This window comes from Gymnogyps californianus, chromosome Z, assembly GCF_018139145.2.
Source record: "Gymnogyps californianus isolate 813 chromosome Z, ASM1813914v2, whole genome shotgun sequence".
NCBI classification, from domain to species: domain Eukaryota; kingdom Metazoa; phylum Chordata; class Aves; order Accipitriformes; family Cathartidae; genus Gymnogyps; species Gymnogyps californianus.
Genome location: NC_059500.1, coordinates 33,856,964 through 33,884,729, shown reverse-complemented (window position 1 = coordinate 33,884,729; position 27,766 = coordinate 33,856,964). Strand labels below are relative to the sequence as shown.

The following is a 27,766-nucleotide window of genomic DNA, read 5'->3' as shown; positions in this document are numbered from 1 at the left end:
ATGCTCTGAAAAATAAATTGAATAATTTTGGAAAAATGCTTGGTATATTGGTATATTACTGTGATTCCAACAGAGATCTGAAAACATTCCATAGATTAAATTGTGATGTTGGAGAACTAAAAGATCTGGGTGCTGAATACTTAAAAGAAGTTATCTTTTTTTTTTTTTTAAAGTTGATACATTAATTTGTCCTATGATAAGGTGACTCCTTGGCTGATTTCTGCAATCAAGGGATAAAATCCAAAGCCTGGATTTAGTACAATAGTTGTAATACAAATAATTCATCCAGTTTCTTCAGAAATCCCTTGAGATGTCAGTACATTAGCTTCTCAATGGTACAGTCTTTTCCACAACTTTATAAAGCTTCATCTGAACACAAGTTATGTTCGTGACCTGATTTGGATGTCATTCCATAGCTGTACTCCAAGGTACTTGGAAACCTTCCTTTAATTTCCAGTTTAAATTTACTCAGGACTGTTGGATATTAGGTATTTGTCTTAAATTTCATTTTCCCTTAAAAATTTATCTTTCTCTTCCCCCTCAAAAGTTACCCCTTCTCATATGTTCCTATAAAGAGGCATTATATCACTTCTCAAGCTTTGGCTAAGGCAAGCAAGCCAAGTTCAAAATAGATACTTCATTACTGTAATCATTTTAATATCCCTTTTTTAGACCTTGTCCAATTTTAGTTCATGATTCTTGAACAGAACACTGTACACAGAATTTCAAATAAAGATTTAGCTGTACATTGTAAAACGGTATTAATGCTTTCCACTTCCCTGTCTCTGCTAAAAATAGCTCACTAGTACATGCTAGAGTTGCATTAGCCTTTTGCACAGCTGCTTTATTTTGGCAACTTAAAAGTCTTGCTATCAGACAGTACATGCAGGGTTTTTTCCCTCTTATCTTACTTACCTTCAACTCAGAAGTCCTTTATAGTTTGTGTCTAAAACCATAACTTTGCACTCTGTACCGTTACTATTTAACTCCTTTTCTAGCACTGTAGTTGACAGTCATCTTATTTTCTGTCAGTGTCTTTCAGCTTCATTTCATCTTCAATTTACGTGAGCACACAGGCAGTCCTTTACATGCATTTTAGCTCACCTATGTGTAGTTACTATATTACTGCTTTAACGTGGGCTTGAGAAAATCATAGATAATTCTTACTTCCTATATTCCTTTTCTCTGTATTCTTTCTCCAAGGAGGTACAAGTTACTGTCAATGCCTACTCACTCTCTTTCTTCTTAGTATACTTTTTTCCCCTGAGAATGGTATTTCGAAAATCTTACTTGCCATTAGTAAGAAATGTTGCAGACTATGATCTAGGAAATGACTGACATCTTTGTATGGTGTTACGCTTCATTCTGTTTAATGCACATTTTGAAAGGAATTTACTGGCTTTTTGACTTAGCTTTCATTTTGAGTCCTGAGAAGTCAGTTTTGCTATTTTTACTTCACACTAGGTAAAACAGGAATAAGTAACAAGCAGCTTAATGGAGACTGCCTCATAAATCCTTAGCTGTAGCATTGTGCAGAAAACCAAAGGTGATTACTCAGTGTTGCTTTTTTAAATATTTAAGTTACATGTGTCTTCATTTGCTTTTAGTAGTACAACACACTATTGTAATATTAATATGGTAATTATATGTAACTTTCTGTTCTTAATATATTCCTTCAGATATCGATGAATGCTCCTTCCAGAACATATGTGTATTTGGTACCTGTAATAATTTACCAGGAATGTTTCATTGTATCTGTGATGATGGCTATGAACTAGATCGAACTGGGGGAAACTGTACAGGTATATCTCTTCTGTTCAGAAGTATGTAAAGACTTACTATTTTTTTTAATTGCACCAAGTTAACCTAGAGATGAATTCACAAAACATGCATTGTATTCTCTGAAAACGAGACTGCATTTTTCCCCACTAAACAAGCAATGTGTAGAATTGCATGCTTTGGAGTTGGTTTAAGAACGGAACAAAAAGAATGGCTTCTTAAATAGGCAGCTGTACAAAGGTTATTCCTAAATGTTTGATGAATTATTAGTAGTTCTTTTGTTCGATTTCAGCTAAAATTCACTTGCATTTGAAATTTTCTTGCCCCTTTTGTCTTAAAAAGTAAAACTATTCTTCTTTTCTCTTCAGTGAGCAGATTTATAAATGTAACCTTCCTATTTTAGATATCGATGAATGTGCCGATCCCATTAATTGTGTTAATGGTCTTTGTGTAAATACTCCTGGAAGGTATGAGTGTAATTGCCCTCCAGACTTCCAGCTGAATCCTACTGGAGTGGGTTGTGTGGGTAAGTAAAAGCTACCTGAAGTATCACTTCAGAAATCACAGCCAAGGTGATTGTTTTGATGCAAATGAGGGTAGCAAGATAGAAAAATTATACTTCCACATGCTGCGTATCCTGTTACGTAGTTTTCTAGAGGTGGAGTTAATTACTTTGACTGATTAATGACGTTTATAGTTTCTTTAAAATACACTTTTTTAAAATTTGTCAAAACAGATATTATCTGCATTTCCATTCTCCTGACAGTCAACAATTCTCATTGAAAAAAACTGGATTTTTTAATCCTAGATATGTCTTGGGACTGATTAATGTATTTAGCTTAAGTCTAAACTGGAATTAAACCTGGTTGTGGTACCCATTTGGCTGGAAACAAAGTAAAAGACATATTTCACTGCAGTTACATAATTCTCTCTGGCTTACACAGACTTAAAGTGAATTTTCATTACTTTTGGCCCTTGCTACATGAGGTAGGACTGTCATGTGATTAGAGTATATACTAGCAGGCTAGGGAAGTTTTGGGGAAGAGGGGGGTTGAGGGAGGGGCCAAGGTTCAGCCATAAGGATTTGTGTGTGATCCTGGGAAAGCCTTCTAACTTTTTACTTGGAAAACAGCCTTTTTATTCTGTTACCTTGGGAAGACTCAGATTCTCCTGAATTGGTAGTTAGAACTCTATCCATTTTCTAAATGTTTACAATAATACTACAGTGTGGTGGCAAATAAATATATTCTAAGCAAATAATTTCTAAAAAAATGCAGATTGCTTTCAGAACAGGTTTTATTGCTCATTTTTGCCATGTTTCTCCATTTTCTGCCTATGAATATTCTCTGTTGCTTCTCTGGATGCTAGAAACAAGTCTTATTCGAGACCTTTAGATGTCCACAGTCTTGACCAATTTATTCTAAAACTTTAAGCTGAGATTTTTCAAGATGAAGTGAATTTATGTAATCTATTCCCATTGAATTGGAAACCTGTGTTTCTGTCTCCCGTAGACTCTTCTGATAATTCCTGCCTTAATACTTTCCTTCTGCAGTTGCAGTCTGACTGAAGCTTTTAGCTTTTCCTCATCTGAAGATTCAGTTGAAGCAATGAAATCTTGCCTTTTTGGCTCCCCGTCTGCAGCACGTAACTACTAAGGTCCTCATTCTTTCCTACAACCAGATGCTGTATATGATCAGCCCTGCAAGCCCTGAATTATGACCAAAGAATTTAAGTGATCTGTGAAGAAGCTTATGAGAATGAATTATCCTACTGCTAGCTGACTTGTGTTTCACTAAAAAATGGGAGTTTGAGGTGGCACTCTACTTTGGGACCAGTTGTCCCAATGACTTTTTTGGCAGAGGTCCCATGTTACCTCAAGGAAGCCTCCACAGTGGAAGGGAATGTAGTAAAGGGTAAATCTCACAGCTCTAGAGTCCCAAATGAGAGAGCAAGCCCTCCCTCTCTGAAGAAAAAGTGTTGAATAAGAAAGTGGCAGAAAAATTATTTGACCCTTCCTTATTTCTGTCCTGAGGAAATACTGTTAGGGCTGTCCCTCTCTCTGGTGCAAAGACTCTTTTCCTTTCCCTTGTGTAAGAAGCATTTTTAGTTTCTCAACGACTGACTGTACAGAAAAGAGACTCCCAAGACTTAGCCCCCTGAGCAAACATGGGTTTTTTGGTTGGGTTTTGGGTTTTTTTCCAAGTTCAGTTTCAGACAGTGGCATACTGGAATCCACTTATCTGCCTGTGGGAGGAGCTGCAAGTCTCAGGTGTACACTTTCTATCTCTCTACAGCCTGATTCTATGACAAAGTGCAAAAACACTCTGAACATTCAGCTTTTGTTTTTGAGAGGGGCAAGCAAAGCCTCTGCTTCCCATGAAATATCATTAGAGTAAGGTAATAGAAATAAAGCCCTAATCCATGAATGCAATTACACTTTAGTGCCCTTTTTTTTAGAAACCCTTGAGGAGATGGGGCACCATGTGCAACTAAAAACATATTACTATTTTATGCGATTATAGGCATTGTTAGGTTTTGAACTTTTTTTTCTTTCACCAGCAGTTCTCATTTGTAATATTTCCAGAGGGTTAAATGATTTTGCATGGGAAGTGGAAGCAGGGTTGCCATTCCCATGCAGCTATACTGATTCTGGTTCTAGATTTGGTAATCTAGAGGCTTTGGGTATGTCTGCTTTACTGACTTACACAGTCCAAAGAGGGAAGAACTGAAGTTCAGTATGCTTGTGATCCTTTATAGTCTCAGGACTGCAATTCCAAATTGCAACTTCACTTGCAATGATGTTTGTATCACTGGCACATGGTAAAACATTACCCAGTTTTCACTCTAAGCTTGTAGTTGTTTGGAAAAAAAAAACCACAGAGGCTAGTAGACCTCCCTGAGAAAAAGGAAAGTTTCTTGCTTCTGGAATGCACAAGTTGTGTGAGAAATGTTCCAGAAACTTCTTGTCAAAGGACAGCAGCTTCTGGTTCTCTTCAATAGCACTACTTCTTGCACACTTGAGCAAAAAAGGCAGAGGAATTTAAATTCCAGTTCCTTTCAGAAGAAACAGAAATATTATCCTTGGCAAAGAGGAGCACGGTGCCGTGTCAAGACAGTTCATGTGAGGAGTAAACCAAAACCTAAAACTGTTGATGGACTCGGTATCAATATTGTGCTAGAGAATTCCAGGCTCTGGCCAGGCTTCATTCCAAGGTCTATCATCTCCTATTGTTCTTAATGGGTCTGAGGTCTTGGGCTGAAGCTGTCTTCCAAAATGGTCATTGTTTTTCGCTTTTTCCCAAGAAGAATGAAGCCAAATCTGTTCTTGGCTTCTCTTAAAAAGGCAGATGTCTCGTGCTATCACGAATGGAGAGAAGCATGCGGTTCTCCTGAGAACAGGAGGAGATAGATATTCTCAGAATAACCACGTTTGGGTTGTTTCAGCTCAAGTTCACAATGAGAACAACAGGATGTGCCCTTTTAAAAAGGCAGTTCATTTTACTGTCTTCTGACATTGTCTTAAAAACAAAACAAAACAAAAAACGACTTCCACTCTAACATATGCTGATCAGTGATCTCAGGTAAATCTTGCCTCTAGGGAGATAAAGATATCCTACTTGAAGTTTATTCTCTTTCCATCAGAGGCTCAAAGGTACAGAATACCTATGCCTCTGCCACTCAATTCTTAACTGAGTATTTTAACTTTACAACAGTGTGCGTTTATGGTGAGATAGTGAAATCTGTTGTAGAATATGTGGGGCCCAGCAACACCCTCCTTTTTCACAATCTCTGCTACAGTATGCTCTTAAAACTGTACAGAAAGATTCATCCAAACTTGTCTGTTAATGCTTAAATTTGGATAGATTTAAATGCTTTGGAAAGCTTGAAGGTTTTCTCTTGATTGATGTTAAGACCTTTTAAAAAAATATTCAGTCTGAAAATTAATGCGAAGTTGTGTTTTTATATTATGCTTATTTAACTAACTTGGGCATCTTGAGAACAAGTAGCTCCTAACAATTCAGAAAGTTGCCTTCAAGTTTTTTTCATAGATATGTCCCAAACCTCAGGATAATTTAAAAACCCATGTCCTATCAAGACATTTGTTAAACTCTGGAAGTTTTGAAAGCATGAACTACCCACATCTGTCATACAGTGTTCATTTTAGTCCATGTAAATTGCTAATGCTGTAGCATCTGGCACTTGCTACAAGCAGTAAATTAAAAATGTGATATTGCTTGGTAAAGTATGCATTTGGGAAATCATTCAAAAATTCATTTATAAGTTTCTTAGTCATACCATTAACAGAAATAGTAAAAATGCAAAAAGATACTGCATCCTTTATACAATGAATTTATAAAAAAAATGTTGAGTGAGTTTCTGTGCTTCTTTAGAGGCAACCTTTGATAGCAAGTTAATTCATAGAAATGATCTTTAGAATTATAACGCTACTCCTGAGGAAATTAATGTTCATTTTATTTGGCTGTAATAAGAAATATTATCATAATTGACTATCCTCTCATTCCTTATATTTATGACTCACTGCTAGTTACTTTCCATTTATAAAGAACAAGGATACAATATGTGCAGCAGTAAGAAAACTCATAGCTTTACTTCTCTTAGATTCCTTGCTCATTCTACTGATGCCAGCTGTTGTCTCAATCATTAAGTTACAGTTTGAGTGAACTAATAAACTAACTTTCCTCAAACCTACTGCACATTTAGATTATTTGTTTCAATATTAATGATTTTTGGAGAATTTCTGTGCCAGTGGAAGAATTCTTCCAGTGACATGACTTTGTTCTGTCATTCCGTAGAAGAATATGTAAATTCTTCTAGTTCCACCCAAAAGAGTCATAGACTAGTCATAATCAGAATATGGAGAAGAAATACTAACAGCAAACTGAGGCAAGGTTTCTGCTATTTTCTGGAGTGAAAGACTGGGAATAGTGTATGCGCTACATTAGAGTATGGTGTGGCTTTGGAAGACATCCAAACATTTTAAACTCATCTCTGGGTACTTAGGAAGCTGAAGCTACCCATTTTCCCTGCTCTCTCTCTCAATGTCAGTAACTGTCAGTGTACATGAGTGTTTTGAGCTTGCCAATGACTTCAAAAGCACAATGGTATCTGAATTCCTGCTTCTAGATATGAAATGTTAAAATGAATACCTACTGTTCCTTTGTCCATTGTCCAGATCATTGTGTGCAGCTGTAGTCATATGTGCTTTATATGTAGATAACCGTGTTGGCAATTGCTACCTGAAGTATGGACCACGAGGGGATGGGAGCTTATCCTGCAACACTGAAATTGGGGTTGGAGTCAGTCGTTCCTCGTGCTGCTGCTCTCTGGGAAAGGCTTGGGGAAACCCCTGTGAGACATGTCCCCCTGTAAACAGCAGTAAGGAAAAGTTCTCTTATTCTCCCCCCTGTTATTATAGAATGTGCTAACAAGGGATAGAAAAAGTCTTTGAAATCTTTTACTGTCTATACATTTATCACTTAAGAAACTGATTTTCTTCATGAGGCACTGTTCTGGCACAGTTATAAAAGAAAATCTCCCTGCTACTGTCAGAGGGGTGATGCAGAGGTGTGGACCTGAGTATGAGAAGACCTGACCTTTAGTCTTCTGTGACTGACTTGGTGCCTGTTCTCACAGTAGTAAATCAGTGGTAACTTTAGAAGGCACTTCCCACTGGACCAGGCCCATGTACTTTGGGTAGTTTGGGGCACTTCATTTTATTTTGCTTTTACTTTTCTCCCATTAAAAAAAATTAAGGTAGTTGCAGATATGCTTATGTGTCTTAAGAATGACATGGATTACATGCATCTACTAGGAATTTTTACTCAGCAGCTCCATGTTGGTAGGGAAATAAAGGAATTAATGATGCTCAGAAGTCAAATCGTGCCTTTAATTTGGAGAGCTGCAGTAGTTCTCAAAGGAGAACAAAGTTAGTAACTGTTGGGTAACTATTTCTAAGTCACTCTTCAGTACTTTCAAAACTGTTACCCGATGATACTTATCAATTTTGTAGAGCTTTGAAGTTCTTTGAATGAGTAATGCAACAGAAACGTCAAGCATGTTGTTCTTAACAGTCTCATAATAGTATGAATTCCAATTTTAACACATATCTTTATCAATGGTATACTGACATTTCACATTAAAGAACTAGTCAAAACGCAAAATATGTTCTTCTATAAAGGCACAGTACGGAGAAAAGAACATTGTGCCTGCCTTAAGAGTATCTGAGGTTATGGTAATGTTTTAAGCAGAACTCTTAATCTTACCTTGATTTTCTAGTAATGTAATGCACTTACTTTATTCACTGTGCATAGGTCAAGAAAAGTAGAAAACCAATGAGTGTAGGGAAGAAGACTCATTAAAAACACAAATGAAATTTTATGTTTCTGTTGTTGGCATTTTATTCTTCATATGACTGACATGCTCTCTCTTGTTATACTTTACTTTAGCGGAATATAATACTCTCTGTCCAGGGGGAGAAGGATTCAGACCAAATCCCATCACTATTATTTTAGAAGGTGAGTTTATTGTAAGTGACTGTGATGGCTGGTAATAAAAAAAAAAGTGTCATCTTCGGAGAGATGTATACAGGAACTATATTTTGCAGAAATCATTACATTTAGTGCAAAGCAAAACCCTCTGCTAATATGAACTGGACAACAACCTGATGAAAAGGCATATTGTAAAAGAATATTGAAGAAGTCCAACAATATTTCAGTAGGAAAATAAGCTGATGCATACCTTTTGTGTGCCTCCTTACTTGAATTGGCCTTTGAAATTGGCCCCTGAAGGAGAAGTCATTTATGAAAATTACAGCTTATCAGTGGAAGGTATAAGTTTCAGGAAATAGTCATTGGACGAAGAAACTCTGGTTCCAATGAGTGTGCAGGAATGAGGAGTTAGATGCCAGATTCCTGTAAACAGTAATGGAAGTTGAACTCCATGGGCTTATCAAGCTGAAACGTGCTCCTGAAGAGCTATTTAAGTGGAAGAGAATGAGCATCTCATCCATGCTTTCATGAAGTGCAATTTAGAAGCAAAAAAAAAAATATCCACGTGACAGTTAAAAGCTACTAGATGGTCAAATTTCAAGGAAGTACTTAAAGTCTCTTGTTTCTTTTCATTCTGGAATGAAAATATGGTGGGTTTTTTCCTCTGTTTTCAGACATCGATGAATGTCAGGAACTGCCAGGTCTCTGCCAAGGTGGAAATTGCATCAATACTTTTGGCAGCTTCCAGTGTGAATGTCCGAAAGGCTACTACCTCAGTGAAGAGACAAGAATCTGTGAAGGTTGAGTCCCTTGAAACCTCCTTCTCTATCACAGTGCAGTTATTATGAAAAACACTTGTCATTTTTAGCCTTAAATCCATAAGTGGATATGCTACCCACACCCTTACCTAAAATCTTCTCTAAAATCATTATCTTTGGCACCAGTGATATGATTAATATGAAACTTGAAATGCAACAGTTGAATATACTAATGTTTATTTCTACGTGATAGATCTGAGCTATGTGCATTCAGTAAGCTAAGGTGGTTATTCATGATTTCTGGCTTCTCACTTCAACACCTTGTATCTCCCGCTAGTTTCACTAGTCTTCCTGTATTTTAAGTGAGAAAAGGTCTCCTCTTCACAGTATTTCAGAGTAGCAGTTTAGTTTATGCAAGGTGAAGTAAAGTTAATAATGGTCTTCCTTTTGTGTTTGAGATTTGTCGTAGGTGTTCGAACCAAAAATTGTAAATAGACCCAAAAATGTAAAGAATCTTCCATGGTTTCCCCTAGTTTGGTGTGTTCTAAGTCAGCTTCCCCTTCTTCATTCACTTTGTGAGAAAAAAAAATTTCTCCTTTCAAAACAGAGCCTGTGAATCCTGAGGCTTTGCTAAGCTCGGGTGAAGAAGACTGACCAAACTGGGTTTGAAATTAGAATTGTATGGGCAAAAAAGGCTTACACCCCAAATTCCTTAAATAAGAAGATGCAAGGTTAGAGCAGGAAGACTATGTGATTATTCAGCTTGCCTGGTTCTAAATATAGTACTGAAAAGGTCATTTCTCAGTGGAGTAGTGAACACGTTAACAGAACTGAAAAGTGACAGTGACGTTCCTGGGAGAAGAGAGTGTGAATGTTTTTCGTGGAGCTGATGGGGCACAAAGTGCTCCAGTTTCAGAGGTAAATTCAACAACTTTGAGTTTATTTAGGGTGTTCTCTTGCACTTCACTGGCTGGACTTAATAGATGTTAACAATATTACTTTTCAGCAGCTGTTACAGTAGCTACTTAACCCAAATCTGAGCTGTACTTTCCAAGCTAGCCTTTAAATGAAACATTTTTGTTATCTTAGCATGGTTGATTATGGTCATATTTCTCAGAAACCTTTGCTAGGACTTGGTCCTCTTTTCCTTTGTTAATTGTAGTGTTTTCCCTTGGTCTCTAGATATTGATGAGTGTGTTGCACATCCTGGTGTCTGTGGTCCTGGCACCTGCTACAATACCTTGGGGAACTACACCTGCATTTGCCCACCTGAATATATGCAGGTGAACGGAGGACATAACTGCATGGGTATGCAAAATATCATCTTTACTAGAACTGTCTGAATACCAGACTGTTTCGGGGCCAGGCTCTGTGCTTAACATTTTCTTTTAGATGAGGCCAGTTCTAAAGCCTTGTATTGCTTTTTCCTACCTTCAACTGCCGGACAGTTATGTCATGTAGCCAGGAAGGAGATCCCACTGACTGATGTGCAGTGTTCAAGTGCTCTTATTCCAGAACTCAGAAATCTTTTTTTATTTTCACTAGTCATTTCCAAGTGTTAGGGTTCACTCTACAAATGGATCCAATGAGCATCTACAGTGTTTCTGATTTCTTAGGAATTTTCCTTTTTCCCCTTTTTGTCTTTGAATGAAAACTGAAAATCTCAAATTTCAGGCAAGTCTAAACCAAAGACTGTAGATAACTTCAGTCCTTAAATTATTTTTAAATGCATCCGTGCGTATTGTTGGGTTGCATTCAGAAGCCAGAGTTAATGAACCACTGTCTAGGTTGGTAGGGGGTTGATACTTACGTAAGTTAGTTTGTTGGTTGCTTTGTAACTTATTCTTTTCTCACATCTAGACATGAGGAAAAGCTTTTGCTACAGAAGCTATAATGGAACCTCCTGTGAGAACGAGCTGCCATTCAATGTGACCAAAAGGATGTGTTGCTGCACATACAACGTTGGGAAAGCCTGGAACAAACCTTGTGAACCATGTCCAACTCCAGGAACAGGTAAAGCCTACTATAATCCTGTTTTGTTACTTTCTTTGCTTATCTGCTCCTTTGACCTATTAGCTACAGTTAACATTTCAGCCCAAAAAAACCTTTGCTGTACTCGCAAAGCAGAGTGACAATACCCTGCCAGCCTGTCACTGGCTGGATTAAGTCTTGGTGTGCTAAACAAGAATAGGTATTTCTTCCATATTTTTAAGTGGAGGAAGTATCACTCCATATTGAGTGGAAAGATAGAGCTTGAATAGTTTGAAGGCACCAATAATTCCCCCTGGATGAAAAAAAAATTTAGGGAGAACATGCATATTTTTCCTCTCAGCTGCCCCTGAAGGCAAGGGCAAGGGAACAAACTACTGTCAGGTGTCGCTGAGATGAATAAAAAGGCCTGGAAAGTACAGAGTGACCTTCCCATCAGCAGCAGGAGTATGTCAGCCCTGTAGCTAAAAGGATGTTTGTAAGACAGGTATCTGTATGTAGATCTAATTATTTAGACCTTTTTCTTGGTGATGGGGCTCTATAAAATGAGTATGCTGTGGTTGTTTTATTCTTTCTTTCTAACAAATACCAAGGCTTTCAGAGGTGTTGTAGGGACATAGAATTACTTTCAGTTATTTAGATTTATGTCAAAAATCTGTTTGTGTAGGCAAGACCCACCTGGGTGGCGCAGTAGGCATAAGCAAGTTTTCTGAATGCGTGATTACAGAACTCCCATCTCTAGAGCTGTCACTTTGAGGTTTCTGGAAAAGCAGTCATCGGGCAATAATACTGGGGTTGAAGATACTGGCTGACAAGAGTTGCCTACTGCCTGGTCTGTCTTCCGGGATTATTAATTTAGGATAGTATAATTTAGCTACTGCATAGTTGAGGATACATTTATCCTGGTAGTTGTAATTTGTCAGAACAAAAAAATTGGGTTTCATTACGGAGTGTATTGTCTTTCTAGATTTTTCACTTGTGTCTCACATCTGAGCGTGATCATCTCAGTTGCTTTTACGTTTTGTCTGTTGAAGGTTATGAACTTGCAAAAGCTCAATAAGCAGGGCATTGTAAAGGGAAGTAAAAATTCCCTTCTGTAAAAGGAGGTGAAAATAATAAGATACAGTTCTTTTTCAGTTAGTCTTTATGGAGTTCCTTGCCTGGAACAAAACACCCATAAAGGCTCAACTCAGAAAAATTATTGGCGGGTGAATCACCAACTTGGAAACCTGACAGTAGCACCTGGCCGTGATGAAAAGATTCTTACATTTGTAGAAAGAGCAAAGGTGCCTAGATACAACTAAAAAACTCAAGTGCCTGTTTAGTACAAACACATTTTATTGTTTAATTTATTTTGCCCCAGGTTTACTGCCAGTAAACCCATACCTCTCATGCTGCATCATTTGTAATGTTAGTGTAAACAATGTACTAGTTTCATTCCAAGTGGTTTATCCTGATGACATAAGGGAAACAGCAGATAATTTAGGAAAGACTTACCCCACAAGCAGTAAAGAGGAGGAAAATGGGACTGAAAAGAAAAAACAGCCTCTTCCTTTGCTTTCTTAAGTAGGAGGAGAGAGAATGAAGATATGTTCCTAGCAGTCAGGAGTGGGAGACGGAAATAAGCTTGAGAGAGGAAATACATGTTTGCTGTCACAGAGAGCTCATAAAATTCTTTCCCATAGTCATTTATCTCAGTGCCATAAAATTGTCATCATGATGACAACATGATGAGAAAAATACAGCAAAGTACTAGCAGGGATTCATGCAATTAATATTCTTGGATGGAAGAAAGAATTCTCCTTTTAAATTGGTAAGACTGAAGTTCTCAAAAACTTCTGCAGCTTTTAAAGATTTGTTAAGACAACTCCACTTAGCCTGCAAGCAGTTACGGGGTTAAAATATTTCCTGAAATATTTCCATATTGCCTTGTTAGCTCTTCTAAATGCCATTACTGTATTTGGAGACATGGTTCAACCTTTTTCACCATGAAAAGAGATTGTGTGAGGGATCAAACACAAATTCCAAGTGTAAATGGTTGAATAGCTGCACTTATGTGGTATAATCAGTTGTTCTGAAATCTGGGTGGGGGCTACACATCACAGACAGGGGTTATGATACACTTAACCAGCTTGCTAGACTGAGCCCAGTAGCTCATTAAGAGCATTATTCTGCTCTGATGAGAATTATATTGTTCCTTTAAATGAACTTCACATGCCAATGCATTTGCATTTTTTTTCCTTTGCGAACAGAGCTCTTTCTTCCTTTTCATGTATTTGTGCTTAACAACCAATCTGTTTGATGACTTTAGGTAGTAAAGACTGTATTGCTTGGTTTTACACATTAATCAGATCATAACCACTACCATACAGACTGTAATCAGAAATAATCATTCTTGGTTTTTTGATTTTTCACCCAAAGAAGTGTAAAAAGCTGCTTCACTGCTAAGAGGTAACCAAGTATTTACAGAACTCTTTCATGGTTTGATCATTTCAGGAGTGCTTGACCTCAGAGAGTTTTTTTCCTGTTACGTGATAGACCTTTTTTTCATAAAAACTAATATAGTGATAAGTATATGGGTTTTTGAAATAGTCAGGCTTTCAGAAAGTAAATCTCTGGTGTGTTTGTGTACGGATAATTTGGCACTGTGTATAAATGCATTATCATACAGTCCTTACCTAAGTATATGCTCTTTTTCTACACAGTACAAACTGAAAAAAAAATGGAAAAACTCTATTAAACGCAATGCATGGAACATGTAGGTAGCATAACACAGAATGAAAGAAGGCCTGCAACCCTCAGAGCCTCTTCTTCATCCTCGCAGACCTGATGTGTTAGGCGTTATCACAGGAGTAGGTTATCATCACCCATGGAGAAACACAAGACCCCCTTTTTATCTAGTATGTGTGTTTCACAGGTTTACTGACAGCAGTAAATGGCATAAAGCTCCTTGCAGAAAAGAACTGTTTTCTAACCCTCAAATCTTATACATGTTATAAAAGAGCAGAAAATTGCTGGATGGTAAAACACTGTGGCAGGGACCTCTATGGCCCAGTATCCTGTACTGCAAGAATAACCTCAGGCATTAAGCAATCATTAAACAATAGGACAGAAGAAAGAAGAAAATGCTGAAGTTCAAGTATATTGGATACTACTTGGCTTATCAGGAAATAACAAAGAACGTTTGAATGTGAGAAAAATATTTTGCCAAATCTCATTCTGAGCAATGATCAACTACATTTGCTGAAATTTTTATAAATCAGAATGTTTGGTGTAAGGGAGACAAGAATTATTCAAGTTATAAGCCAATGGTTAAACTTTACAAAGTTCTAAGCTACTGAAGAGCTGCCATTAAAATGTAGACTATCAAGAACTCACACTACAGCCAGTAGAGAAATAAACTATCACCACTCTAGATTAAAGATCATTACTCAAAGGAAAACAGAAGGGTCTTCTTTCTCTTCTTCTGGTGCTAGAAGAGATCCCTAATAATTTGTCTGCATTTCAGGTTTAGAGGTGAGTTAAAGGTAAACTCCATACGCTTCCTCTCGTTGGATAGATAATATTGGCTTCCTGTAGGTCCTCAGCAGCATGAGCAGTGGACCAAGCACTCCTGGAAATCTCCAGATATTACACTTTCAGAACCCCTTTGTTTTATCCACATTGTTTAGAAGGATATTTTACCTTGGTTTAATGCCCTGAATGTACAAATATCTACCGCATGCTTTGGAATTTTTCCATAACAATAGTTTGGAAACTTAATACTGAAAGATACTTACTATTTTTCTGGAGAATTTGAATGCTGATATGATCTAAAAAGATGCTGAATAGCAGCTGCATGATTATTCTTTGCAAACACACACTTAAAGCAAACTGTTCATTCAAACTGGTTGTGTCTTCACATTGGAATTACTTTGCTCCCCTCAAACAAGTGGGCTTTCAGTACACAATTCTACTGGTAGTGAGTATTTTACAAATTTGATGTAGTTAATAGTTGTAGGCCTGTCATTTCTCATATTTCTACCTAGATCAAAATTTATCAATGTACTGTAAATGTGTAATACATTTTTTTCTGGAAAGCACTGTTTTACCAGTAAAATGTCATGCCAGCATAGATGCTTTACTTTTTTTAAAGAAGTAATTATTTCGTACATCCTGCAATAATTAATAGATTCCGTGCTAGAAATTTTCTCTATATGTTGCAAATCTACTCAACTTCATACACCTTGCCTGGAAAACCATGGGTTCATTGATTTTATACTTTATACTGTGCATTTCCCATCCTCAAGATGCTCTGGAAAAGAGAATCTAAAATGAGCGTAAACAATGCTCTTTTTTTGGAGCATCTTTTTTTAAAGCAGAATGTCCATTCTGCTCTACAGTTTAGTGGAACTAAGCTTGCAGTAATTTCTGCAGAAAAGAACAGAGATAGTATGGTCAAAGAAGGCTAGGTACTGATAAGTTACATTTATTTCTCCTGTCTGAAACTGTTGCTGCGGATTCTCTCTACAGATGTCTAGAAAGCAGGAATAAACCTTAAAAGGTAAATTAAGGGGTTCTATTTAAAACAAAAACTGAAGTGCTACTTTCTTAAACCAGACATTTACTCGTGCAAAAGTCTGCAAAGATTTGAGAAAATAGAAGTATGAATTAGTGTTTCAGTTTGCATTCATTTATTGGCAATGGTGAATTTTCAATATAATTTGTACAGGAGACAATGGCTTTTCTGAGTAGATTTGGCTTGTATCAGCTCTTGAAAAGCTGAGAAGACTACAAGTAATTCTTGGGAGATTTATAAATATTCACTAAAAATGCATTGTTCTCTGTTTTGCTCTAGCTGAATTCAAGAACATATGTGGGAATATTCCTGGCTTCACTTTTGACATTCATACTGGAAAAGCTGTTGGTAGGTTTCACTAAACTTATTTTAACCAAAAATTCTTTTCCATAAGGTTGTTGCAGCTGCATAATGGTACCAAAAAGAACCTTTCATGTAATGAAATTCTGATTTCATTGTGGAGTTACAATGGTGACATAAATTGTGAGACCAATTTTTGTGTAAAATATTTCTGATTTATATTTTTTTATTTCTACATTTTGTTACGATCTTTTGCTCACCCTCCATCATAGTTCATGGGCTTGAGTTTTAATTGGTAAGATAAAAGGTTTTGGCTTCAAAAATGTTGTGAGACTTATCTGCACATTTGTAACAGTTCTGCATCTTGTCTAATATTTAGTATTACTCTGTTTTGATCACTTCCTGAACGCCACATGGTTTATTTTCTCTCATAGTGGGCGTATGTTTAGATTTGTATCCTGTATACAATTTCTGTAGATTAAAAGGAACTTCTCAACTCAGTTTTAAGCACAGTGAAATTGAGAATCCAAGCCATGAAGTACTGTACTTTGACTAGCTCATCTCACTTTCAGACATTGATGAATGTAAGGAAATCCCAGGAATCTGTGCAAATGGTGTTTGCATCAATCAGATTGGCAGCTTCCGCTGTGAATGCCCCACTGGATTCAGCTACAATGACCTGCTTTTGGTCTGTGAAGGTAATTTGAAATTATGTTATTGTCTACTTAGCCCCCATAAGCATCCTTATCTTAAAGGGAACGGGACCATTTAATTCACATGTTTTTCAAAATCTAAGAGGCAGACTGTGAGCTTTTTTGTAGGGCTCAAGTCTATAAATCAGTTTGTGACATGTTTGTCTTTAATACATACGAACGTGCACTTAATAAAATTTGTAGTAGTTTTGTATCGAGCAATTCACTGACTCCTAAATAGGAAGTAAATGAAATGCTTTTATTTCATTTTATTTTAGGGAGGAAATTTAATTCTTGTTCTTAAAACTTCTCAAAGAAAAGTTTCCATGATTTTTTCCATCTTGTGTCTGTTCTTCTACAGTTTTATAGGTAGAGAGATTCATAGAAGCTAATAGTGAAATTTTGTGTGTCCTAAAGTCAATAGGAGTTTTGTCATTGGTATTCAAGGGTCTTGTGCTGACACGTGCACCTTAAAAAGCTGACAAACTGTGCCACTTACTATTTCAGTTCAAAGGCAAAGAGGAACATTTTTTAAAACAGAAACTAATTTCTATAGGCAGACGTTTAAAATTGCAAAGCCACTTCAGTGTGTAGTAAGCTGGGTTCGTAGGATCCTCCTTCATCCAAAAAGTGTGTTATGGACGAAATTGTATTGATTTTGCTTTTCATTTGCATTTACAGCAGAGGAGGCTGAAGGTCAGAATATTCATGCTTTGTTGAGGACAAAAGATTAGTCTTGCACAAGACAGACAATAGAGTCTAAATTCTAGGCAGAAGTAACTATCTCATGGTTTCTGATGTCTGAACCGTGACTCTTGGTATTTCAGATATTGACGAGTGCAGCAATGGAGACAATCTCTGTCAGAGAAATGCAGACTGTATCAACAGTCCTGGTAGTTACCGCTGTGAATGTGCTGCTGGTTTTAAACTTTCACCCAATGGTGCCTGTGTTGGTAAGAAATCAGTTGACTTTTCTCATCTGTTTGAATCTGTTTATACCTAATCAATGGTATGTGCGTGATTCTCTCAAAGGGTAAAAGCGTCATTTATTTTCTGTTACCTTGCGTATTCTGCTGTTTTATGTAGCAGTTTTTACTTTGTAGCCCTGTTTCTCTGTAGAAGGGAAGAAAAGAGAGGGTAAAATTTTTAAAGAACGTTCTTGATGTATCAACCAAATCCTAACAGTAGTTTTGACCTCGAGGTGTACAGGCAAGAAGTTCCTGTAAAATGAAGTTTTGTTATGATTCAGGTTTAGTTATGGATAATTTTGAGTCTGGTTTTAATAATAATAACAGATTGTAAAAACATGTTTGTGTAAAATGAATGAATAATAAAAGTCAATAATGTGTACCATCTGTTTTATATTTTTGTTATAGATCGCAATGAATGTCTGGAAATTCCTAATGTTTGCAGTCATGGTTTATGTGTGGACATGCAAGGAAGTTACCAGTGCATATGTCACAATGGTTTTAAGGCATCCCAAGACCAGACTATGTGCATGGGTACGGAAAGAAAATGCTTTTGTGGGGGGTTTGTTTGTTTTTTGTTTGTTTTTTTTTTTAAGGGGGAGGAGATTTTTGAGGAGATTATAGTGACATTAAAAGACTGATTCATACGTTTTTGGATTTTTGTGAATAAAGTATGTGAAATTGTCCTTGGAGTGGATATATTAGTTTGAGGAAAAAAAATAACGGTATTCTTAGAGATAGCTCCATATTACTGAAGAATATATTAACCCCATTTTCACAAAAATACATCACAGTGGCTTATTTGACAGAGAAGTTTATAGGAGATATCACAGAGTGATACTGAGATTGGAGATTAAAAAAAGATTTTTCAGTTATTTAGAAATGTATTGAGTTCATGTTTCATTTAAAAAACAAAATCCCACCTTTAATGTAACTTAAATCTATACTCATTTTATATTAAAACGATGACATGATAGAGATGATACAAGAAATAAGAAGATTGCAAAGTAAGAGTGTTTTTCTTGTTCTTTTAGTGTTTCGTAATCAGTTCTACAGGGTTTTAAAAAGAAAAGGTGATGCATATGTGAATTCAGTTCTCTCTGAGAAAAATAGCCAAAAAATTATTTTGATTTTTGAAATAATGATCATCTAAATGTCAGTTCTAAGCTATAGAGAAGTTCAGTGTCTTCTATAACATAGGTGTGTTCCAATTTCAACTTTAAACAGGCATTTAAAACCTATTCACATTGTATTACATATTCATATACGCCTTGAGTCTTCTCATATTTGGACTAAATCACATTTGTCAAACCATCTGAGGAGGATATTTGGGAAAGTGACTTGTGTTAACAATGCAAAATTCTGAGAGCCTGGTTACTCAAAACAGTAACTTAAATAATTCTAAGACTAATTCTAAAAATTTTGTAGTATGAAATACAAATGTAGACAATGACACGTTATGGAAATGATCCATATGACAAAATGTTTACCTTCTGTAAATAAATAAAATGTTTCAGAAAGTCCACAAGAACTAGGAGAACAAGTTCTAAATACCTTCCAGATCCCCATGAAACTCCAGAAATTACTGAAACACATAGCAGGAAACATTGAATTTTAGTGCCTTTTAAAAATGGATGTTTTGAAGAGTTTGTAAGCAGCCTTTATAATTCTGGATGTAGTATTCACATATGTAAATACATTATGTCAATTGACTTGCGAACAATGACACAAAACTCCTTTATAGAGCATTGTCAACAGGTTTTCATGGCCTTAAGAGTAAATAATTTGAGATGGTTGCAGGGCTGTGACGCTCAATCATTCGTACTAAGTTCTGATTAGTGTACATTAAGAAACTAAGAAATGTTAGTGTGGAAAATAAAAAGTCAGAATGCTTTGAGATACTGCACATGCACTTTTATCTTTGCATGTAACAGTATGTTTTATTTTAAAATACATATAAAAAATGCATCAGGTAACATTTTCCTGTGTGTACCCAGAAGCTGTAAAAATCAGTAGTATAAATAAAAAATGTGACAGATGAAAGGAGAGACGGAGGTTTAGAATATTGTCACTGTGCACAGATAACGCATTGACACATACCTGCAAAAATCAGTTCCCACATACAGTTTTGTTTCTCTTTGCAGATGTTGATGAATGTGAACGCCATCCATGTGGAAATGGAACATGTAAAAACACAGTTGGATCATATAACTGCCTGTGTTATCCAGGATTTGAATTAACTCATAATAATGATTGTATGGGTAGGTGATGTAATCCAAATTTTATTTTCATTGCTGCTGGCTTGGTTTGCCACGGAGGATGGTATATAGTTAAAACTCAAACAGAAGACAGGTCAGGGTGCTAAGAAAGTTGATGGAGTGCAGTAACTGATACTGTTACCAGCCCTAGAGGTTAATCATTACTATCATTTTTTAAACTAATTAAAAGTATTTTTTACTGGCCAGCTTGAGATAGTGTAAACCCTAAATCTCTGGACCACGGGGGCAACCTTACAGTTCACTGACGTTTTAATGCAGCCCTCACCTCCATTAGATTTCCTGGGTAACTATAGCACACATCCTTGATGACTGGCACAGTCCATAGGCACTACTCGCAATAAGCATATATTATATCACACCACCAGTGTTGCCTCATGAATTTAAAATCATTTCTTTATTTCACTGTATTACTTGACACTTGCACACAGTGTGAAAGTGGAAGCAGACCAACAGTAAGAAAGCCAGTACAACTAATCTGCCAGATCTGGTCTCCTAAGATGAACTCTGCTTCTACAGACTTCATACAGGCATTGCTATTTCCTATTCCTTAAAGCACAGGACACCAGAGTATCTGATGGTTTTGGACAATTTAATTCCTGGATACTTGTGATAAAGCAACTAAAATCTTCCTGGGCTGAAGAACAGGCTCGTAAGTCTCTGCAGATCTTCTCCCCTGTGCAGAGCGTAAGCGAAAAGAGAGGAAGGCTTTTACATTCCTCCCTGCCACAGAAAGAAGACAGAACAAAGTCTACTGGTTCCTTTCTGGTTCAGGAGAGAACTAAAACATCTTAAATAAGTATTTTAAATCCTTTCCTTGTCCAGGAAAGAGAAAATTAAAAACTTGTTCAAGTAAGAAGAATCTGCTGGCAAAGAATGGCACTGTTTGCCAAGGCGGTTCTTTCCCTTGGCAGTGTAGCTGCCAATCTACTGCCAGGAGCATCCAGTGCCTCTGCTCCAGGCTGTGCTTTCAAGGAGGCCAAGGAGCCCAGGCTGACTCAGAGACTTGGCCTTTTGTTAGCACTCCTCTTGACAGCTTGGAGACCCTCAGGGCTTTCTTCCACACTATCCTGGTCATTCGAAGGCAATTTAGCCCATCCCAATATAATACTTTGGAGGTATTTCTGCTTGTAGAACGGTAACACAGAAGAAATGCACTATGGAATAAACTGGTAACACAGGCACGGCTGTACTGGCTGAAGCATCTTTTTCAGGAGCTGGTACTTAATGCTTCTGAAGAAGACTAAAACCTCTTCAGTAAAACTGATGTTAGTCTTCATCATTCAAATTCAAGTATTGTAAAACAGCGAAGTGTAAGTTGTTCTTACACCATGATGCTTATCCAATCTCCTTTTCATTTTTTCTGACACGTTCTCATCTGTATTTTTCCTCATGCAGTGCTCTTTTAAGTCTGCATTATTAAAGTAACACTACAAACTAATAAGCATTTTCAAACCTCATTTTCAGAACTGTTATGAAGGAGAAAATCATCCTCCGGAAAGCAAATGACACATTCCAAAATTTGAAAATGACAAGGCAGGTTTTAGGAGGAGCACATATAAATCCAGATAAAATCCAGAACACTCCACGTAACATTTTCTTTTCTGTGCCTGGAATTAGTATCATACAGTCACTTGGCAGTAATTGAATGTCTCCAGATGCAGTAGCTGAGGTAATGCTGCAAGTTTGAAAATTGTAATACCCCATAAAAAAAGAGCATTGTTTAAATAGAACATATACCTTAATGCACTTGAGTGAGAGTTACTTTCCACTAGCTGTCAGCTGTTCCCTTGTTGCTGCAAGATTTGGCTTTCCACAGAAATATATATTGCAACTTGAGCGTGTTTACAACTGTATATACTATGCTGGGACTCAACTCTAGCTTCTGTGGTTTTATTTTGGTTTTTTTACAGATATCGACGAGTGCAGTTCCTTCTTTGGTCAGGTGTGCAGAAACGGACGGTGTTTCAATGAAATTGGTTCCTTCAAATGTTTATGTAATGAAGGATATGAACTTACTCTAGATGGCAAGAATTGCATTGGTATGTATGATACCACATAGAGATGTTAAAGTACTGATGAGCTGAAATAATCAAACTATTAGCTCCCATCTAGAGGGAAGCAGCACAGTCTGAGTATCTAAGTATAAAAAAAGACAGTGACTTTAATGAAAACACAGTAGAAGTAACTGGGTTTTGGAATAGTTGTTGATCTTCAAGCATTTAAATGCCTTAGAAAATTAGAAAAGAGTCCTACTGTCTTTTTCATGAATAAGCCTGCTTTGTTACCATAAGAATTACACGATTCTAAACCTTTCTTGATTCCATCTACTCTCCAAAGATACAAATGAGTGTGTGGCACTACCCGGTTCATGCTCTCCTGGTACCTGTCAAAATTTGGAAGGATCATTCAGATGCATCTGTCCACCAGGATATGAAGTAAAAAGTGAAAGTTGTATTGGTAAGGCAAGTTGTAATTGTTGCTTCTGAACAGTTCAAAAATTAGAAAAGTATCTGGTTCTAATTTGGTGGAAAGTAGTTGTACACCCTAATGTTTGTGAATGTTGCTGACTTAAAATCACGGTGACAGGGAATAAGTAAGTAGGAAAGTCTTCAGGAAGAGATTTTAAAAATGGAAGGCAATGCAAACAAAAATATTTACTTTTCCAAAAATGGTATTTTATCTTTCATTAACTTTTTTTTTTTTAAATATCATTCATAAAACAAACCAACCTGTGTACTGGATTTATATAATGTTTACAGAAAGATAATTATTGGCAATCAATGCATGAATTAAGCTTCTGGTTTCAGAGGGCTATGAAGTTTAAAAAATCTTGATAGAATTATGGAGCTTATGGGAACAATTGCCTAAGTTGGTTTCTTCTAACAACTGTTTTCTGATTTTGTGTTTTGTATAATGTCTCTCAAGTGCTGAGATTCACAGGAGGAGGAAGAGGGTACAGCAGCTCTTTCATCAGTTTGCATGTTCTCTAAGTCTCGTTTAAAGCCTTGAATATCATTCAGGAGCTGAATGTCACACAATGAATTAAGATTTGGTGTGGCAGAAAGTGAGAAATAAATCCAAGTTACAACTCCCTTTTCCAGCAGAGCAAAGCACAGAACTACTGTGAATTTATTGGGCATTTAAAGTAACTGTGTGGGGCAGCTGGCAAGGAAGGTGCAGACAACTAGTTTTAGGTAGCTAACCTAGAAACCTTAGGTTTCTGCATGGTCAGAGGACAGAGTAAGCACCTGTCTCTCCACTGTGACTATGTTAAGAAACGTGGTTTTCAGCTTAAATGACTGAAGTTATCTGGTGTGACACCCCAGACACACATTCATCCAAGGAACTCCCAATAATAAATGAGCAGCTTGTCCTTGTATGGACTGAAGAAAACACTAGCGAGGACATAAAGATTTGGCCTATAGCCACCTAATCTGTATAGGTGCAGGAACTGGATCACAGGAACCTTTTTGAATTTTTGTCTTGAACAATAGGATGTATTTCTAAGCCCCAGAATTCTCTCATCCTTGTGTATCATGCCGCCATATTCAGTTTGCCTGCCAACTTCATGGTTTCTTTTGGCAGCTGCTGTTTCCGTATTAGCAATTATGTTTGAGATTAACTCAAATCACCTACAGTTGTAAAATCATTAATTTAAAACAAAAGCTTTTCGTTTTCCGGGAATATCACTGTTTATGGCCACTTTAGTATTGTCACAGAATCTCTTGATGTTTTTGAGAGCATCAGTGACTGCCAAACAGATTTTTGCCCGAACTGAGTAAAAGGGACTTAATTGCATTCTTTTCCTTCATTCTGCCATGTGTGCAGAAAATTTGCAGCTAAAGTTCCTAGAAGATGCCTAGGTAATCACGTGTGATTGTACTAATACTTTGATTAATATTATGACAGCTCTTGCAACATACGTTCCCCGTTACTTTCTATTGATATTATATGCAAACAGCTTTATAAGAATTCATTACTTCTGTCTGTAATGTGAAGGCTGGCAATGGCTAGACTACTTTTTGAGCTCAGGCTGATTATATGCAGGAGAAACCAAAAGAGATGGGAGCCACAGAAAAATTCTTAGTTTTCACCTACCCATTTAGTATATTTCCTTTCATTTTATGAGAATGAAGGGGAGAGGACTCGTTTACTTCCACAGTCTGCTAGTCACCTGTTCAGCATGGCCTCAAAAAGAGTTTCTTCTACTAGTCCCAAGCCATTCATTACAGTGATAATCAGTACTTCAAAATAGCAGTTTTTTCATCCCATTAATGCAGCTGGATTGCTGAGCTTTGTGTATTAGCAACTGCCACGCTAACTGGGAAATTAATTACCTTTTTTTCACTGAAACAAGCTGACTTAAAATGCTTCACATAGTAAGAGCCTGTCCATGGGAAGCTACTGCAGAGTTTGGTCATATGCCACATTATGCTACAGTGGTTTGTTCATGTGCTATACCTAATAGTAACTTCTGAAAATGGGACTCAAGGTAATATTTTTCAGAACTAACGTCACAGAAGCTATTCGTACCTGACTTCTTCCATCACTCCACTTAAATTTTCCTAGTGATAAAGGCTGTATTTCCATTGTTTCCTTATCTGCTAAATACAGGTCAGTTTTCTAAGATTCGATATAGTAGAGAGTCCAACAAATATAAGGAAAAATGGCACTACAAATTTGTGGCTCAACGTCCATGAAGCTCACTTTCATGGAGAATACCTATTCCTGCCTACACTTTGATTAAGATCAATATGGGTATTATTGTAGAACGCTTATACAGCCATAGGTCTCTGTGGTGGTTTTTTAATATCCCTTACTGAAAGACTCAGGAGGGGTTGTATTGCAGGTATAGCTTTGAAGATTATTAAAATACACTTCAGAATTTATTAATTTATAATTACCTTTACAAATTACTTTAGCAAGGAGGCTTATATCTTCTGTCAGTATTTGCAGAATAGAATAAATTAAAATATAGTTTTAAATAATAGGTATGAAAAATTAAAGGTCTATTAATGTATTACTTCTCTTACTCTGTTGTCTATACAGATGCAGGATATGCAGCCTGATACTGTTTGAGCTGCACAATTTTACAGGCACTTGGTGTTTATATTAAGTACTCTTTTATTTTGGTTTAAGTTTTTAATAATTATAAAAAGATCTCTAAAAAAAATTAAATCTCACATTTAAATAGTCATAGCAATATATTCTAAATTGCGCAATTGAACACACAAAAAAATTAACATATCAAGAGTGGCTGTGGAAGACTGGTAAATATAAATCTGAATATATATATATATAATCATAGGCCTCCCTCTTCTAATAACTAGCTTTAGTTTCAGTTCAAGAATCAGTCAATCAGCGTGAAAAAAGCCCACCTTTAATTACAAAGAACCCCCAAGGTACAGATTTTTAAAAATTCATCTTTGGATGTCTTATGTTTACAGAAAAATATTTTTCTTATCAGAAATATATCTTCTCCTCTGTTTCAGTCTGAAAGCATTTATTTAATGTTTATATTATAAATATGACAAAGAACAGATAATGGTATTTGGAGAGGAAAGTGCGTGCCAGTGAAACACTCTAATTTGAAAGTTATTGGAACCTTCAGGCTGCTTCATCTCTTGGGTGATTTATTGGAGGAGCACCTCCTGCTGAAGTTAAATAAATAAATAAACAGTCTTTCTTAACCAAGGAATTCACAGCCAATGGGGTTACGGTGAACCTTTTCTCCTTTAATTTACAGATATTAATGAGTGTAACGAGGATCCCAACATCTGTCTCTTTGGCTCTTGTACAAACACTCCAGGAGGTTTCCAGTGCATCTGTCCTACAGGTTTTGTGCTGTCTGATAATGGACGGAGATGTTTTGGTAAGTTAATGATTAAGGAAGGTAATGACTTACTCTAACAGATAACAGGTACTCTGTAGAATGAGTAAAAAGGGACCTCTGCAGGTCCCTTCCAAACTATGCCCTTATGAGGGTTGGAAAGTGCTTTCAAAATAGTATGAAAAATACAGGCCTAACATTATTCCTTTCAGGGCTAGACAGTTATCATCTAACCAGGTAGGAGGTGCTAGCTCCACGTAACTGTATTTTCTTCTTTAGATACTCGCCAGAGCTTCTGTTTCACTAACTTTGAGAATGGGAAATGCTCAGTGCCAAAGGCTTTCAACACCACAAAGGCAAAGTGTTGCTGCAGTAAAATGCCAGGAGAAGGATGGGGTGATCCTTGTGAGCTCTGTCCAAAGGAAGAAGAAGGTACACATCAAGTTTTAAAATAAAGCCTTTTTAGGTGCGATAAAAGGAAGAGCATGTTTGTGTTGTACTTTTTTGGTCATTAGAAGGAGAGACCTTTTTGGCATTCTCTCTTAATGGCCTTTTCTAGAACCATTTTCAGGTCAACAAAAGGAATAAAATTAAATAGAAGAAACCACAGAAAAAGAGAAATACTGAATTGTTGGTTTTGCTCTGTAGAGAAATTAACTAGTAGCCTCCATCTGTAGATGTAGCCTGCTTTAGGCAAAACAGAAGAGCAAAATGGGGCAGTGCCAAGAGTCCCTGAAGTAATCGACAGTTTTCAGTTCTTGGTTTTCTCCAAGTATAGAAAGGGGAAGGCACCAAGCACATGCACACGGAAGCTCAACGAGTTCTAGTGCTGGTTCCCTGACCTAGAGACAGTGTTACTTTTGCATCTGGCAAGACAGCGTAGTGACTGTGATTTAAACAGTTGACAGTTTTGAAAAATGTGATATAGAAGATTTTTGGATGGCTTTAACTATCTGTCATGGCGCTCTCTCACTCACTCTTTTTTTTTTTTTTTTTTTTTTTTTTTTTTTTTAAAAACATACCTCTACAGTTGCTTTTCAGGACCTGTGTCCATATGGTCATGGAACTATTCCTGGAATTGATGATACACGTGAAGGTAGGTATTCTTTTTACTGATACTTAAAACTAGACTTGGATATTATAGTGTGTGATGGCTTACTCCCCACAGCCCCAGGTGGCAAGAGGCTGACCTTTAATAAACGTGGACCATTATGAAATGATAGTTAAAAGATTACCTTTGAAATTGCATGGCTAGAGACAAACAGAATAGGGCGTGTAGTTTTTTTAAAGTACTTTTTTAAGACTTGATACAGAAATGCATCAGCTAAGTGGTTGCTAATATCTTCCTGCTTTTTAGACGTCAATGAATGCCTTGAAAGCCCAGGGATTTGCTCAAATGGTCACTGCATCAATACTGATGGATCATTCCGCTGCGAGTGCCCCATGGGATACAACTTAGATTACACTGGAGTACATTGCATCGGTGTGTCCATATTTCATAAATTACAAGAATTGTAACAGTTGAATTTAAAACACAATTTGAAATATGTCCCAGTTCTCTTCAGTTAGCATTTATTCATTATATACAGATAATGATGAATGTTCAATTGGCAACCCATGTGGAAACGGTACGTGCACTAACGTGATCGGCAGTTTTGAGTGCAGCTGTCATGAAGGATTTGAGCCAGGCCCAATGATGAATTGTGAAGGTAACTTGTCCTCTTTATTTTTTATTTTTGTTAGTTTTTGTCCAGTCCTCAGTATTCAAATTACTTTATTAACCAGGCCTTTGGTGTTATAATAACTAGGAGGAAAAAAAGTTTCTCTGCTTGAAATATGTCCTTGAAAAAGAAGTCCTGAATTGATTTAAGCAGTATTTCTAGTTTGTCGCAGGATTTCCCAAACTGCATGTGGTGCTATGTTACATTATTCAGCTGCTTGTTGGAAAGCAGAGGGGGGCAGGGAAAAGTAACTGTTGAGCCCCCAAAATATCCTCATAAATGGTGTAGCTAACCATGGCAAAAATGCCTGAATTTGCAGAGCATTTTTCATAACTGAGGCAGATCAGTTATGAACTGACCTACTCGTCACAGTTATAGTAACG

The 27,766-nt window shown here is 36.8% G+C and overlaps 1 protein-coding gene across 1 annotated transcript in view; it reads left to right on the top strand.

Moving 5' to 3' along the window:
- FBN2 (fibrillin 2) overlaps window positions 1–27,766 on the top strand; it is a 180,174-nt gene that overhangs the window by 135,097 nt on the left and 17,311 nt on the right. Inside the window, exons 35-53 of the mRNA XM_050912702.1 lie at window positions 1,680–1,802; window positions 2,183–2,305; window positions 7,015–7,176; window positions 8,247–8,315; window positions 8,963–9,088; window positions 10,229–10,354; window positions 10,907–11,059; window positions 15,873–15,941; window positions 16,466–16,591; window positions 17,413–17,538; window positions 17,962–18,087; window positions 19,698–19,814; window positions 21,743–21,871; window positions 22,170–22,289; window positions 25,579–25,704; window positions 25,942–26,094; window positions 26,693–26,758; window positions 27,020–27,145; window positions 27,252–27,371. Coding sequence (XP_050768659.1) covers window positions 1,680–1,802; window positions 2,183–2,305; window positions 7,015–7,176; window positions 8,247–8,315; window positions 8,963–9,088; window positions 10,229–10,354; window positions 10,907–11,059; window positions 15,873–15,941; window positions 16,466–16,591; window positions 17,413–17,538; window positions 17,962–18,087; window positions 19,698–19,814; window positions 21,743–21,871; window positions 22,170–22,289; window positions 25,579–25,704; window positions 25,942–26,094; window positions 26,693–26,758; window positions 27,020–27,145; window positions 27,252–27,371 — 2,286 coding nt within the window. The remainder of the gene's footprint in view (window positions 1–1,679; window positions 1,803–2,182; window positions 2,306–7,014; window positions 7,177–8,246; window positions 8,316–8,962; window positions 9,089–10,228; window positions 10,355–10,906; window positions 11,060–15,872; window positions 15,942–16,465; window positions 16,592–17,412; window positions 17,539–17,961; window positions 18,088–19,697; window positions 19,815–21,742; window positions 21,872–22,169; window positions 22,290–25,578; window positions 25,705–25,941; window positions 26,095–26,692; window positions 26,759–27,019; window positions 27,146–27,251; window positions 27,372–27,766) is intronic.